Genomic DNA, 13,191 nt, shown 5'->3' on the forward strand with positions numbered 1-13,191 from the left:
AAGAAAAGTAACACTGATGGATTTCATTCATAAGCTTCGGATTCCATTTCCCATCAAAGAACATATTACTGCTTTGCACAAAACAGACAAGGATACACCTTCAGACATCTGATGGAACGAACGCCAAACACCATTGCTAACCCTAACACCATCGACCAGCCTGGGACCCAAGGCAGATCTCAGCCGCCGAAGCCGTAGAGGGTGCGGCCCTGGCGCTTGAGCGCGTACACGACGTCCATGGCGGTGACGGTCTTGCGGCGGGCGTGCTCCGTGTAGGTGACGGCGTCGCGGATCACGTTCTCGAGGAAGATCTTGAGCACGCCGCGCGTCTCCTCGTAGATCAGCCCGGAGATGCGCTTCACGCCGCCCCTGCGGGCCAACCTCCGGATCGCCGGCTTGGTGATGCCCTGGATGTTGTCGCGGAGGACCTTGCGGTGCCGCTTCGCGCCGCCCTTGCCCAGCCCCTTGCCTCCCTTGCCGCGGCCCGACATGGTGGTGAGATTGAAATCGAGAGCTCGGTGGTGATGTGGAGGGTTGGGGGGATTCGTTGGTGAGGAAGGGGAGCGGGTGCGGGGCTGATTTATAGCGGCGGGAGGGGGGCGTTTGGTGGAGATGTTGAGATCCGCGGCAAGTGGAGTTTCGTGCGTTGGATCGGCGGTGGACGGATGGCTTTGCGTGGGAGCGGAATGGGAAGATCGGTGACGTGGCGGGGATGGAGGCCGATCCGCGGGAGGTCGTCGTGCGTGTTTGATTGGTTTGTGTGAGTGATGGCGGATCGGTGACGTGGCGTTGCTGTTTCGCCAGGAGTGAGCTTCCGTTGGTGGGCCGAACTGCCGAAGAATGGAGGGAGATCGCTGTGTTGCAGTTTCAGGCCTTTGGTTTTTCGTTTTTCAAATCAAAATAAGAAAAAGGCCTTTGATTTTCAAGTGCACGACCATTCTTTTCTGTTGATGCGAAAGAAAAAAAAACTTCTTGAGAAAGGCCATAGAAGAGAAGAACTACTCAAAGTGTAACAATGTTTTTTTCCTTGCAAATCATTAAAATTCGATGCAATGCAAAGAACATGCACATGCTGCATCTGGGTTTTACTCTAAAGTGTAATATCTGCGGCAACGGCAACTGTGCGACACCATCATCCCTAGCGCGAGAACAGATGCAGTGGCCCATGCTCACACTTTTCTTGTTTGTATGATCACTATCAGAGTCATATGAGTTATTTTTTTCCATGAACCTGATCATGAACGCAAAAATCAGTTATATAGAACATAGTGCCGAGAGCCATATAGGACATCAATTGTTTCACACTCGGTTGCTTACCTAAATTAAATAAAATAAATTGATCACTCAAATATGTTGAGCATGTGTTCATGGTTCATTGGAGGTGCATATTTCCTTGTGGCAGGTGTGGAGGATATCAATCTTCTATGTACAGGCAAGTTTCACTCAACTTAATAGCCGATGTTAAACACATCATTGCCCAATATCTGCCTGCAAACTGAACCTTTCGAACATCGACTTCAACTCAGAAGCCACCCCATCGTGTGCAGATCTTTGCCCACTTTAACATAAGAAGAATGGTCAGGCCTGAGGCCCTTCTCCATTAGCTCATATAGCACTTTGCCTGCATCAATGGTCCTCCCTGACTTCCGAAGCAGCTTTGCAAGCCGGCTGTAGTTCCGATTCGTAGAATGCCTGTCCCTGATGCTCGTGTCATTGACATATCTGTGGGCATCTTCTATTCTCCCACTGTAGAAATAGCCCTTGATGAATGCAGAGTGTATGGTGATCCTGGGTGTCAGATTTGTCAAGAACATCTGATCAAGAACCCGCATTGCTGAATCCATCTTTCCAGCCTTGCAGGCGTGGTACGTGAGAATCTCGTATGTGAGTGAGTTTGGGACTTCACCAAGTTTGGACCTCTCCATTGTCTCCACAAGGCCGCACGCTTCTGCGGTCCTCCCGTTCTTGAGCAGGCAGCCGAGGAGGTAGTTCCAGGTGTTGGCGTCCGGGTCGCAGCCCGACGTCCTCATTTCGTCGAACATCTCGCGGGCGCGAACAAAGTCCCCAGCCTTACACTTAGCCGCGACGAGGACGTTGTAGTAGCGCGCCATCCTCTGCGTCTCCTCAATCACGGACACGGCAGCGTCGAACTCGCCGGTGGAAGCCAGAGCCTTCACAAGAGAGAACACGCCAGACGCGCGGCAGGCCCCGCCGACGTCGTCCAAAACCCGAAGGACCGCTCTCGCTGCATCCTCGACGCTGCTGCTCCGCGAAGACCCCGACGTCCCCAAGAAAGCGAACGCCCGATCGGTCAGAGAAAGCCTCCGCTGCGAGATGAGCGCGAGGGCGCGTGACATCGCCCGGTAGTCGGCCAGCTTCCCGGCGTTGTCGACAAGCAGGTTGTGTGCGTGGGCGCTGGGGGAGAAGCCCCTGCGGAGGGACACCCACGAGAAGAAGCGCTCCGCGGGCACGCCACGGTCCGTGAGCGCGCCGAGGGTGCTGGCGACGAGGCCGTGCGAGAGGGCGGGGAGGAGGCGATCGAGGTCGGCCTCGAGGCGAACGATTGCATCTGAAGCGGCGGCGTCGGTGCTGGCATGTGCGTTGCTGCCGCGGGGAACGAGGGGCCTGGCGGAGAAGGCCGCGCGGGCAGAGGCGTGGCGGAGGGGAGCGCGGACGAGGCGGGGGCGGAGGAGCATCAGACGAGGCGGTGGCGAGTATTCTCTCTGTTGGACCAAGAACGATTGAGCAATGACGAGTGGACCGGTAATGCCAGGGCGTCCGGCGGCAAAAAAAAAAAGAAAAGAAAAGAAACCACTGTGGTGTCCGATGCCAAAAAAATCGGACGTTGATGTTGCGATAATTTTTTTTCATATAATTTTTTTTATATTACAATTCGTAGGATTTAATGTTGCAGTGGAAAAGGTGCTCCTACCTTGATAAGGGATATTCAAGTGAATTTTTTTTATCAAGATAGATGTTAGACACAGTGGCGGACGCATATTAGAAAATTAGAGTGGTTTGTCCATTCTTCTTCCTTCTCTATCTTTTCGTCTTCCTCTCCTTATTCATGTCAAAAATTTGGTGGGAGAGCTTGGGGTGGGATGGGGTTGGGGGTGGTCTCCATAGGTATTAGACTGGTAGGAGGGCTCCAACCCCCTAGCTCCATTTTGGATCCGCCCCCCTTTGGATAGACATGATGATATTATAGGAAGAAGTTAAGTTTACCGTGGATGTTTTAGTTGATTATTAATATTGCAATAGTTGTTGGGTTGATATGTGATGTTTGCATTGTCATTTTCGATACATAGCAAGATATTATTCTGGTAAGAACTATTCCACTTGGGGTATGTTTAGTGAATTAAGTGCGATTTGGGGCAAGAAAACTTCAATTCCTGTAAGAGAGCTTGGTGAGAATAGATTTTTGGTTGAATTCGATGAAGATTTATGGAAGCGTGTCATTGAGGGAGGCCCCTGGAGACATAAGGATGATGCAGTGATTTTTGTTCCATACGATGGTATTCAGCACTTGTCGGAGGTAATGATTGAATCCATTGCCCTATGGGTTAGAATTTATGATATACCGGTGAACATGATGACAGAGGGTTTTGCAAAAGCGCTGGGTTCTAAGATTGGGAAAGTTCTGCAAGTGGGCAATGCGGTGCAGGATTACAAAAAGGTGAAGGTTGACTTCCCTTTGGCAAAATCTCTCATGCATTTTGTTTAACAGAAAGTGAAAGGCCAAGGGACACTGGAGTTTCTCGTCAAATATGAGAACGCCCCCCACTTCTGCTTTGGATGCGACAGGATAGGGCATTCGCAACGTGAATGCCAGATGAGGGGAACGGGACAGGTGGCGTCTGCTATGGGAAAGCTCTACGATGCTCTCCACAGAAAACCAGATGAGGGGAACGGGACAGGTGGCGTCTGCTATGGGAAAGCTCTACGATGCTCTCCACAGAAAAAAAAAAAAGGTCTGGGTAAGAGCACGACCATACCTGCAGATGTTCAGGGTGCTAAACGCGCCTTAAATTTCAGCGGTGATCAGCGATTGAGAATGTTATCGGCTGCAAACTCAACTAATAGTTGGAGGGCGAATGATGCCATGAATGGAAAAAAGAAGGAACAGGGAGGAGTGAGGGACCGAAAAGGCGACCAGAGGGGGGTGAATGAGAGCCGATCAAAATTTATCGCAATCGGAAAGATCGGCTTAGTCCCCCAACCCTAGAGTTCTAGGCACAGTGTGGAGTAGCTATGGTGGAGCTACACCAACACAAGAAAGCCCTAGGAACAAATAAGATTCAACGCAGAAGCAAACACCGAAAAACAGCACAAGAACCAGCACGGTATAACTCACCGGTTGATCTGACGCACAGTTTTGAACATCGTCGATTCAACCGATAAGCAGAGCCGGCAGCAGAAAGAAACGAGCACCGGTTGATCCGGCGTGGAGATTGACACGGCGTCGGTTCAACCGGTGTTAGCACACACCGGATAATCCGACAAAATCTAATCCAATCGCCGGTGCAGTTGTTCAGAGGGACTGCAAAATGACTTAGTGGTCACTGGTTTAACCGACGTTAAGAAAAGCCTATACGCCGGTGCAACGGGCCAAACAGCAAAACCCTAGCAGCTGAAAAACCTACTCATCGGTTGATCCGACGCATACAACTTCAAAACGTCGGTTCATCCGATGATAGGAAACACAGAGTCCAGAAATGTTTTTCCAGCCCGCGACCTTTGGAAATTTCGATGATTCGAAGGTCAAATCAAGTCCAAAGGAGCTCAAATTTTGCAGGCATGATCACAAAGGACTTGTGAACATGTCCACGGAAGGAATCGACGAAACACTCCATGGTTTGGGAGGAATCGAAGAACTCCGAGCAAAAACGGGGGTTTTCTTTAGAACGACAAGAACTTCGATTCAAGTGAACTCGTGATTCCAGGGGGATTAGCACTAGGTTAGATGTATTAGAATCACTACAAAGAGTCACTTGATCATCAGAAAACCACTCGTCATCTCGTGCTCAAGATTCGTCGAAGGAAAATCGAATTCATCCAAAACAAAGCACAAATCGTACAAGATTGAATCGAATTCAAAACCCCGGAGGGCACAACAAAGATTGGGCATCCTTTCCCGATCAATCTCAGTACAAAAATCTTAACAATCCATACCTCTATTTCCTAGAGAGGAGAGGGAGGAAGAGAGAAAGAGGAGGAGGAGGAGGAGGGCGCCGGGCTAAAGGAGGAGGTGGTTCTGTTCTGGCCAGGCGCAAGGGGCAAAGGGAAAAAAGAGAGAGAGGGAGAGAGAGAGGGAGTGAGGGGGTATTTAACCCCAACAACTCTCTACCCAAAAGACTAAACTACCTCTAGAGCTGAAAATAAACTAGAAGGCCCGTAGGGGCAAAACCGGAAAAGATACATGGACTCATCAGACGGCCGAGGTTCTTTCTTCGAATCGAAGTCTTCTCAGCGATGCCGTCATGTCGATGAAGATCCGGTTCGCGATTTTAAAGGGTCCGTGAAACCTGGTGAGGTGGCCGGTTTTGTGAAAACCGCTAAAACTCCACGTGCGGGAAGATTCCCGCCTCCACGCCGTGGCCCTAAACGCCGTTCCCGCCTCGGCCTTCTGACGGCCCTAGACGCCGCCCGACGCCCGTCACCTCCTCGCCCGCAGCGAGGCCCTAGACGTCGTCGACGCCCGTGCCTCCACGACTTGGCGTCTTCAACCGCCGCCCGCCTCCTTGGTTTTGTGGCGCAAACCAAGAAACCCGCCTTCCGTCGCCGCTTGCGCCCTCGATCCAGGAGTGGATGCCACAGTTGCTGCCCGGCAGCTCTCCGTCGACACTTGACTCCCGTGTACCTGCAATCCAAAGACCAAGCGCACGATCACACCGCACGGTTGATAATTCACTCATCACAAGCAGGATAAAGTACTCAACATTCCTCAAGGAGGACATGGCGGATCATATTCCGCCGTTTGACAAACATGCTGCTTCTCAGGAGGAGGTTCCAGAGGAATTGGTTGATGGAGTAAAAAATATGGCGGTGGATGCTAAGTTGCCTGATTTAAATGACCAGCCAGTTACCGCTGAGGATGACAAAGTTTATGGTCTGAATTTCTTTGTGGATCCGAGTGGCACATCGGAGAGTGTGAAAATAGAACTGCAGGAGAAGGAGCACCTGAGTATGCTTGAAAGGCTAAATTTGGCAAAGAATTTGAAGTCTGGTGCATCACCAGATAAGAGGTCCGGAATAGGACCAAAAGGTGCAGCAAAAGACATTGGAAAAACAAAATGCAACAAGAAAGGTCTGCATGCAAACATTGCGGCATCCATCCAGGAACTTGAACAAAACAGGCTCAATCAGAAAGACAATCAGAGAAAGGAAAATACTAGGGCGCCAGATGCTACAGAGGACAAGGCGGCACTGAAGGATGATGTTTCCCCTGTGAAGCGCAACAGGCATACTTCCACATATGCGACACCCCTGACGGGAGCTCATGATGAGCCCCGTCAGGAGCCATGAATACTTTGGCTTGGAACTGCCGGGGACCCCCGGACAGTTCAGGAATTATGCAACTTTGTAAACTTGCATCACCCCAATCTTGTTTTCCTATCTGAAACCAGAATGAGTGCCAATAGGAGTAAGAATTTGTGTTGAAAGTTAGGCTTAAAAAATTGTTTAGCAGTTGATAGTGATGGTCTAAGTGGTGGTCTTGTACTTTTTTGGGATCAGCATATAAATGTCTCCTTGTTATCACAGGGAGAGCGCTATATTAAGGTCTTGGTTTGTGATAATCCTGATGAAGCCCCTTGGCGGGCAACTTTCGTCTATGGAGAACCTCGTCTCGAGAATAGAAGGGATATGTGGGAACTTTTGCGACGAGTCCATGGCTTGTTTTGGGAGATTTTAATGAAGCCATGTGGCAATATGAACACTTCTCGGAAACCCCACGCCCAGAGCGTCAAATGATGGATTTTAGAGAAGTTCTCCGTCACTGTGATCTTCATGATTTGGGTTTTTCAGGGCTTCCTTGGACCTATAACAACAACCAGGGGGGAGTCGTAATGTTCGTGTTAGATTGAATCGGTGTGTGGCCAACTCTGATTGGTTGTCTTTCTTTCCAAGAGCTTCTATTCAGCATCTTACGTCTTCACGATCTGACCACAAAGCCTTGCTGCTCGCTCCCTACCTGGATGGTCAGGTTACCCGCACCCCTATTTTTAGATATGAAATTATGTGGGAAAGGGAAGAGGAACTAGGAACGATCATTGAATCAGCTTGGAAGAAACGTAATCCGGGTAGTGATCTTGGAGCTAGCCCTAGCAGCTGCTTTATAGAATGTTACAAAGGATCTCCGTACATGGAGTAGAGAGAAATTTGGCCATGTCACTAGGCAGTTGGAAAAACTACGGAATGATCTTGAATCACTGGAGCGTGATGACCCAGTTGCCAATCGAGAAACCATTCTATCTAAGAAGCGGGAGTTTGATGAACTGTTATATCGTGAGGAGATGATGTGGCTTCAGAGATCAAGAATTACCTGGCTAAAAGAAGGTGATCGTAACACAAAATATTTTCATCGGAAGGCCAGATGGAGAGCTCGTAAGAATAACATAAATAAGCTAATGCAAGAGGACGGGAACTGATGTACTGACCAGCAAGCTATGCAAGGTATGGTTGTTCATTATTTTGAGAATTTATTCACATCGAATGAGAATGTTGACCCGCAGGAAATTGTTGATCTGCTTGACCCAATTGTCACGAGTCAAGCAAATGCTGCGCACTGCGCTCTGTAATGAGTACATCGATGAGGAGATAGGAACGGCCCTGTTCCAAATTGGTCCACTTAAAGCTCCAGGCCCGGATGGGCTACCATCCCGTTTCTTTCAGCGTAATTGGAGTATACTGAAAGAGGATGTCATCAAAGCGGTAAAAGAATTTTTTGTTACCGGATATGCCTCCGGGAGTAAATGACACATGCATTGTTCTAATTCCAAAACTACCACATCCAGAACACCTCAAGGATTTTAGGCCCATAAGCTTATGCAATGGCATCTATAAAGTGGTGTCAAAATGCATTGTTAATCGCTTACGACCTCCTTTGCAGGATCTAATCTCCCCCAACCAAAGCGCTTTTATTCCTGGACGTATGATTACAGACAATGCTCTCATTGCCATTGAATGTATTCATGCTATTAACTCTAATGCAGATGAGCGAAGTAGTTTTTGTGGGTACAAGTTGGATCTCTCCAAGGCGTATGACAGAGCCGAGTGGTGCTTTCTTCGCAGCGTGCTGCTGAAACTGGGCTTTCAGAGTATATGGGTGGACCGGGTCATGACGTGCGTCACCTCGGTCCGCTACACAGTTCGTTTCAATGGTGTTATGACAGCACCATTCACACCTACTCGAGGTCTACGGCAAGGTGATCCCCTTTCGCCTTATCTATTTCTGTTTGTGGCTGATGGTTTATCTACCTTGATCAACAGCAAAGTCCGCACATGTTTTCTTCAGGAACTAAAAATCTGAAGGAATGCGTCGGGTGTGTCACATCTTCTCTTTGCTGATGATACGCTCCTATTTTTCAAGGCTGTGCGGGAGCAAGCTGAAGAGATAAAGGATGTGCTGTTGACCTATGAAAGATGTACGGGCCAGCAGATTAATCCCACCAAATGTGCAATAATGTTCAATGAGTAAAATCCTTCAGTAATGATCGATCAAGTGAAGGGCATCCTGCAGGTGGAGAATGCAGTTTTTGATGCAAAATATTTGGGCCTACCAACACCTATAGGAAGAATGAAGGGTGCTCGCTTCCAGCACCTGAAAGAACGATTGAGCAAACGCTTGAAGGACTACACCGATAAAAATATGTTTGCTGCAGCCAAGGAGGTTCTGATCAAAGCAGTAGCTCAAGCTCTACCGGCATATAGTATGAGTGTTTTCAAGCTGCCCATGGGATTATGTGATGATCTGACAAGTATTATCCGTGAGTTTTGGTGGGGAGTGGAGAATGGAAAAAGAAAGCATGGATTGCTTGGGAGGAACTGGTGTTGAAAAAATGCTGCGGTGGGATGGGTTTCAAGGACCTGCGTCCTTTCAACCAAGCAATGTTAGCACGCCAGGCTTGGAGGCTGATCCAGTACCCGGAGAGCCTCTGCGCTAGGTTACTGAAGGTGAAATACTTTCCAAGGGGTAGCCTGGTTGATACAGCTTTCTGTTCAAATGCATCATCATCATGGCACGGTGTGATGCATGGACTTGAACTGCTCAAGCAAGGCATCATTTGGAGAGTGGGTAACGGATCTCAAATTCGCATTTGGCGAGACCCGTGGATCCCAAGAGAAAGATCATTGAGAGTAACCACCCGTAGGGGTAGATGCAAATGCGATGGGTGTCGGAGCTGCTGGATATAGATGGTCGATACTAGGATCGAGACAAGTTGCTCTTGACTTTCAACCCGGCGGATGTTGAGGAAATTGAAAAAATCAAAATCCCTGCTAGAGAAGCAGAAGACTTCATTGCATGGCATATGGAAAAATCTGGAATTTTTACCGTCTGCAGTGTGTTGGATTGATCTCCTTTCTAATAGGCCCACGGCCTCCTTCCAATCTGAAAGAAAGAAAAGGACTCAATAAAGCCCAGCACGCGGCCCATTCACATCCGCCTCGAACCCGCGGAACGATCTCCGCCTCGCTCGAGGGTCCCTCTCGGGCCCGCTGAACAATCTCCGCCTCGCTCGAGGGTAGCGGATCTACCCTCGAGCGGTGACTCATTCTCCGCCTCGCTCGAGGGCTCCCTTCGGGACCCTCGATCACGCAACGCACCTCCGCCTCGCTCGGGGGTAGCGGATCTACCCTCGAGCGGTGACTCATTCTCCGCCTCGCTCGAGGCCGTCTCTCAGCACAAGGGACAAACGGCCCCGCCGCCCAACCGCTCGCCGTACGAAGGCATTGAAAGCCGGCCACTCTGCCACGGCTCAAAGGACATGCGGCGTCAGGCCACCACTCCCACAGTGGATGTGACCGGGGTCCCATCCGCTGACTTCGGTCACCGCTCCGCCATCCCAGAGGCGGTGGCAGCACTGTGGGACATGCGACGCGGGACAAGACGGGTCCGGCACTGCTCCCGTTACTATTCTGCCGACACCGACCATCCGGACTCACCTCCCACTGGGGAAGGGGTACGGCGATGTCACGTGTCCTTCCAAGAGGGGCACTCAGCACGCACAAGCGGAGTCCCGGATCTCCCCTCTTGTGGAGTCTGGGACCGCCGCGCGTCCCCCGGACCTCCTAGTGTGCACGCCCGCACTCCGACCGGGGGGCCCGGGGCCGCCACGCACCCCGCTGCCGCTGGTGCATGCGAGACTCTAGTCCGCAGGGCCCACCGAACGCCACCGCGCCGTATATGGAAGACCACACATCGGCGACGCGCGCCGCCTACAGGGACACTGCAGGACGACCGGCGCGATCCTCGCAGAACCAAGGACGAAATCCAGGACGACAGCGACGCGCGCCGCCTTCCCACAGTGTACTTCCTATAGTGTCCAACCACTGTACCCCCCGCGATTCAGGGGAAAACGACGACTTCCATGCCCCACTCATGTGCACCGCCCCTCCTTGTGACTATAAAAGGAGGAGGTGGGCTCCATTTAGCCGGGGGTTTTTTGGTAGCGGGCTCGGCTCTGGTTTTCTGGCTTCTCTCTCCAAGAGGATGTTCAGGGACTACCGAGCACTCATCTCAACCGACTTCACTCCTAGCAGAGACTTGGGAGCTTCCCTCCCTCTCTCGCCTCGCTTGTATCCCCTACTACAAGCACTCCGGGTGCAAGATAATACAGTGCCCTCGCACACCCCCTTTGCTGGACGTACGGCCCCGCGACCGGAACCAGGATAAATCGTGCGTTACTGTGATTGCCTCTTGCATCATCATCTGGGACGAGGAAACACACAGCATTTACTAGTTGGGATCCAGGCCCCCAGGTCGGGACACCGACAGTTGGCGCGCCCGGTAGGGGAGGCTATGTGACTTTTTTCTCTCTTTTTCCCTTTTGATCTTCAGGGATGGCGGGCAGATCCAACCCATACCCTATGAGTGTTTTGGATCCGTTCCCAGCGGGACGCGTGATCTCGTTCGGGAGTCTCGAGTTCAGGGCAACCGGCAACGGTTACCTCATGCAGCTCCTCTCGCCCGGACGCAACCCCGTCACCCCGACTTCACCAGCCCGGCGCAACAGGCGCTCGGGCCAACGTTCGCGACAGGCACGGGCGGAGCGGCGTCGCGCGGCACGCCACAACTCCCCCACGTGGGTCAAGGCTGGCATGTCGCTGCTCAGCATCACGACTAGCGGGGCCACCGCCTCGTCATCACGTGCCTCGGCGTCATCTGCGCCGACATCGTCACCTGCTGCGGTACTAGTGCCTCCCAGGGGGGCTTGACTTCGGCGTCGCCCTTCCCCTTCAGGATGCGCAATGCTGCCGCCCACGCCTCGTTAACCAGCGCTAGCTTCATCGAGCATGAGGATCTGTCGGGTCATCATCTTCGGTCGATTCGCAGCCCCATCGCGTCGTCCCCTGATGAATCCTACCCCGAGATGGCGAGCTCGATCACCGACGACATCGACTTCTTCATAAACAACTTCGTAGCCGAGGAGGCCGAGGACTACTCCGGGGCCCGCGACCCCGACGCTCTCTGCACGTTCCAGCTGGCGACGGCTTACTGTCTCACCTGCTCTGAAGACTCTAGCGAGGGGGATTTCGATCCTTACAGGGAATGCTTCATGGCGGACCTCGCGGACGAGCAAGACGACAATGCTCCAGCCAACGACAAGGACGGCGGGGCGGACGTGCGGGCAAAGCAACCGGTGGTCCCGCCTGCAGCCCCTTCCTCGTCAAGTTCAGCAGCGCGACAAGCTCAACTGGCGCAGCTCAACGAGCTTCAAGCCAAGCTCGACGAGCAGTGTCAACAAACCCAGGAGCTACGCGCCGCACTCGAGCAGCAATGTACCGTGCGTGGTGCACACGCCCAGGCGGCGGGACGTGTTGCCCGAGAGCGCATCCTAGCCGACGACAACGTCGACAAATCCCCGGGACTGAAGACGGCGGGCGAGGAGCTCGTCGCTGCGGCTTACCTACTCCAAGCTATGCCCGAGCCATCGACGCCTTCGGGCCGCAACCTGCGCCGCGAGGCACAGGAGCTCATCGAGCAAGCTGTTGTGCAGCAGGCCGAGAGTTCTGCGTCTCGTATGCGCTCGAAGGCCTCGGAGCAGCGTGATGGGACTGCGCATCAGGACCGCGAGGTTTCTGTGCACACACCCCCAGCGGGGAAGGGCAAGGCAGCCGTAGCGCCCGGCGCGAGGGCACCCTCGGTGCACGAGCGCATCGGAAGAGTTCCCGTAAGGGAGCGAATCCGTGATACTCGCGGGCACGCTGGCGACGGCGACGCCCGCAACGTCATCGACGACAGGAGGTACACCCCTCGACGGGGTGGACGCTTCGACCCTGAGCACGACAGGGGTGAGTCACCGGAGCCTCCGGGCACCCGGGTGTTCAGCCGGGAGATTCGAACAGCATCTGTTCCCCCGCGCTTTCGACAACCCAACACCCTCGTCAAATACTCGGGCGAGACTGATCCTGCAGTCTGGCTCAATGACTACCGCCTAGCGTGCCATCTAGGCGGCGTGACAGAGGACGCGGTCATCATCCGCAACCTCCCTCTTCATCTTGCCGACGCCACACGAACGTGGCTCGAGCACCTACTTGCGGATCAGATCCACAACTAGGCCGACTTGGTCCATATCTTCGTGGGCAATTTCCAAGGCACGTACGTGCGCCCTGGGAACTCCTGGGATCTCAAAGGGTATCGCCAGAAGCCCCGCGAGTCCCTGCGTGACTACGTGCGACGCTTCTCCAAGCAGTGCACCGAGCTCCCTAGTGTCACCCACGTCGAGGTCATCAACGCTTTCCTCGAGGGTACGACCTGCAGGAACCTGGTGCATGAGCTCGCGAGAAGCCGACCCGTCAACACTAATGAGCTGTTCGACGCTGCCACCAACTACGCCGCCGGTGAGGAGGCCGTTGGTGCCATCTTCGACGACAAATCGAGCAAGCGCAAGGACAATGCGCCCGCGGAGGGCAGCAACGCCAAACCCAACGCCCCCGCCAAGAAACAGAAGCGGGGGAGGAAGGGAAAGA

At 52.7% G+C, this 13,191-nt stretch overlaps 1 protein-coding gene and 1 pseudogene across 1 annotated transcript; both read right to left on the reverse strand.

Annotated features, from left to right (window-relative positions):
* Position 1: 1 nt before the first annotated feature.
* Positions 2 to 562, reverse strand: LOC120692102 (histone H4). Its single transcript, XM_039975331.1, has one exon. The coding sequence runs from the start codon at positions 489 to 491 to the stop codon at positions 180 to 182; it is 312 nt and encodes a 103-aa protein (XP_039831265.1). The 5' UTR covers positions 492 to 562; the 3' UTR covers positions 2 to 179.
* A 674-nt stretch (positions 563 to 1,236) lies between these two features.
* On the reverse strand, positions 1,237 to 2,806 carry LOC120687830 (annotated as a pseudogene).
* Between the last annotated feature and the right edge of the window lie 10,385 nt (positions 2,807 to 13,191).

Source organism: Panicum virgatum, chromosome 9N, assembly GCF_016808335.1.
Source record: "Panicum virgatum strain AP13 chromosome 9N, P.virgatum_v5, whole genome shotgun sequence".
Classification (NCBI taxonomy): domain Eukaryota; kingdom Viridiplantae; phylum Streptophyta; class Magnoliopsida; order Poales; family Poaceae; genus Panicum; species Panicum virgatum.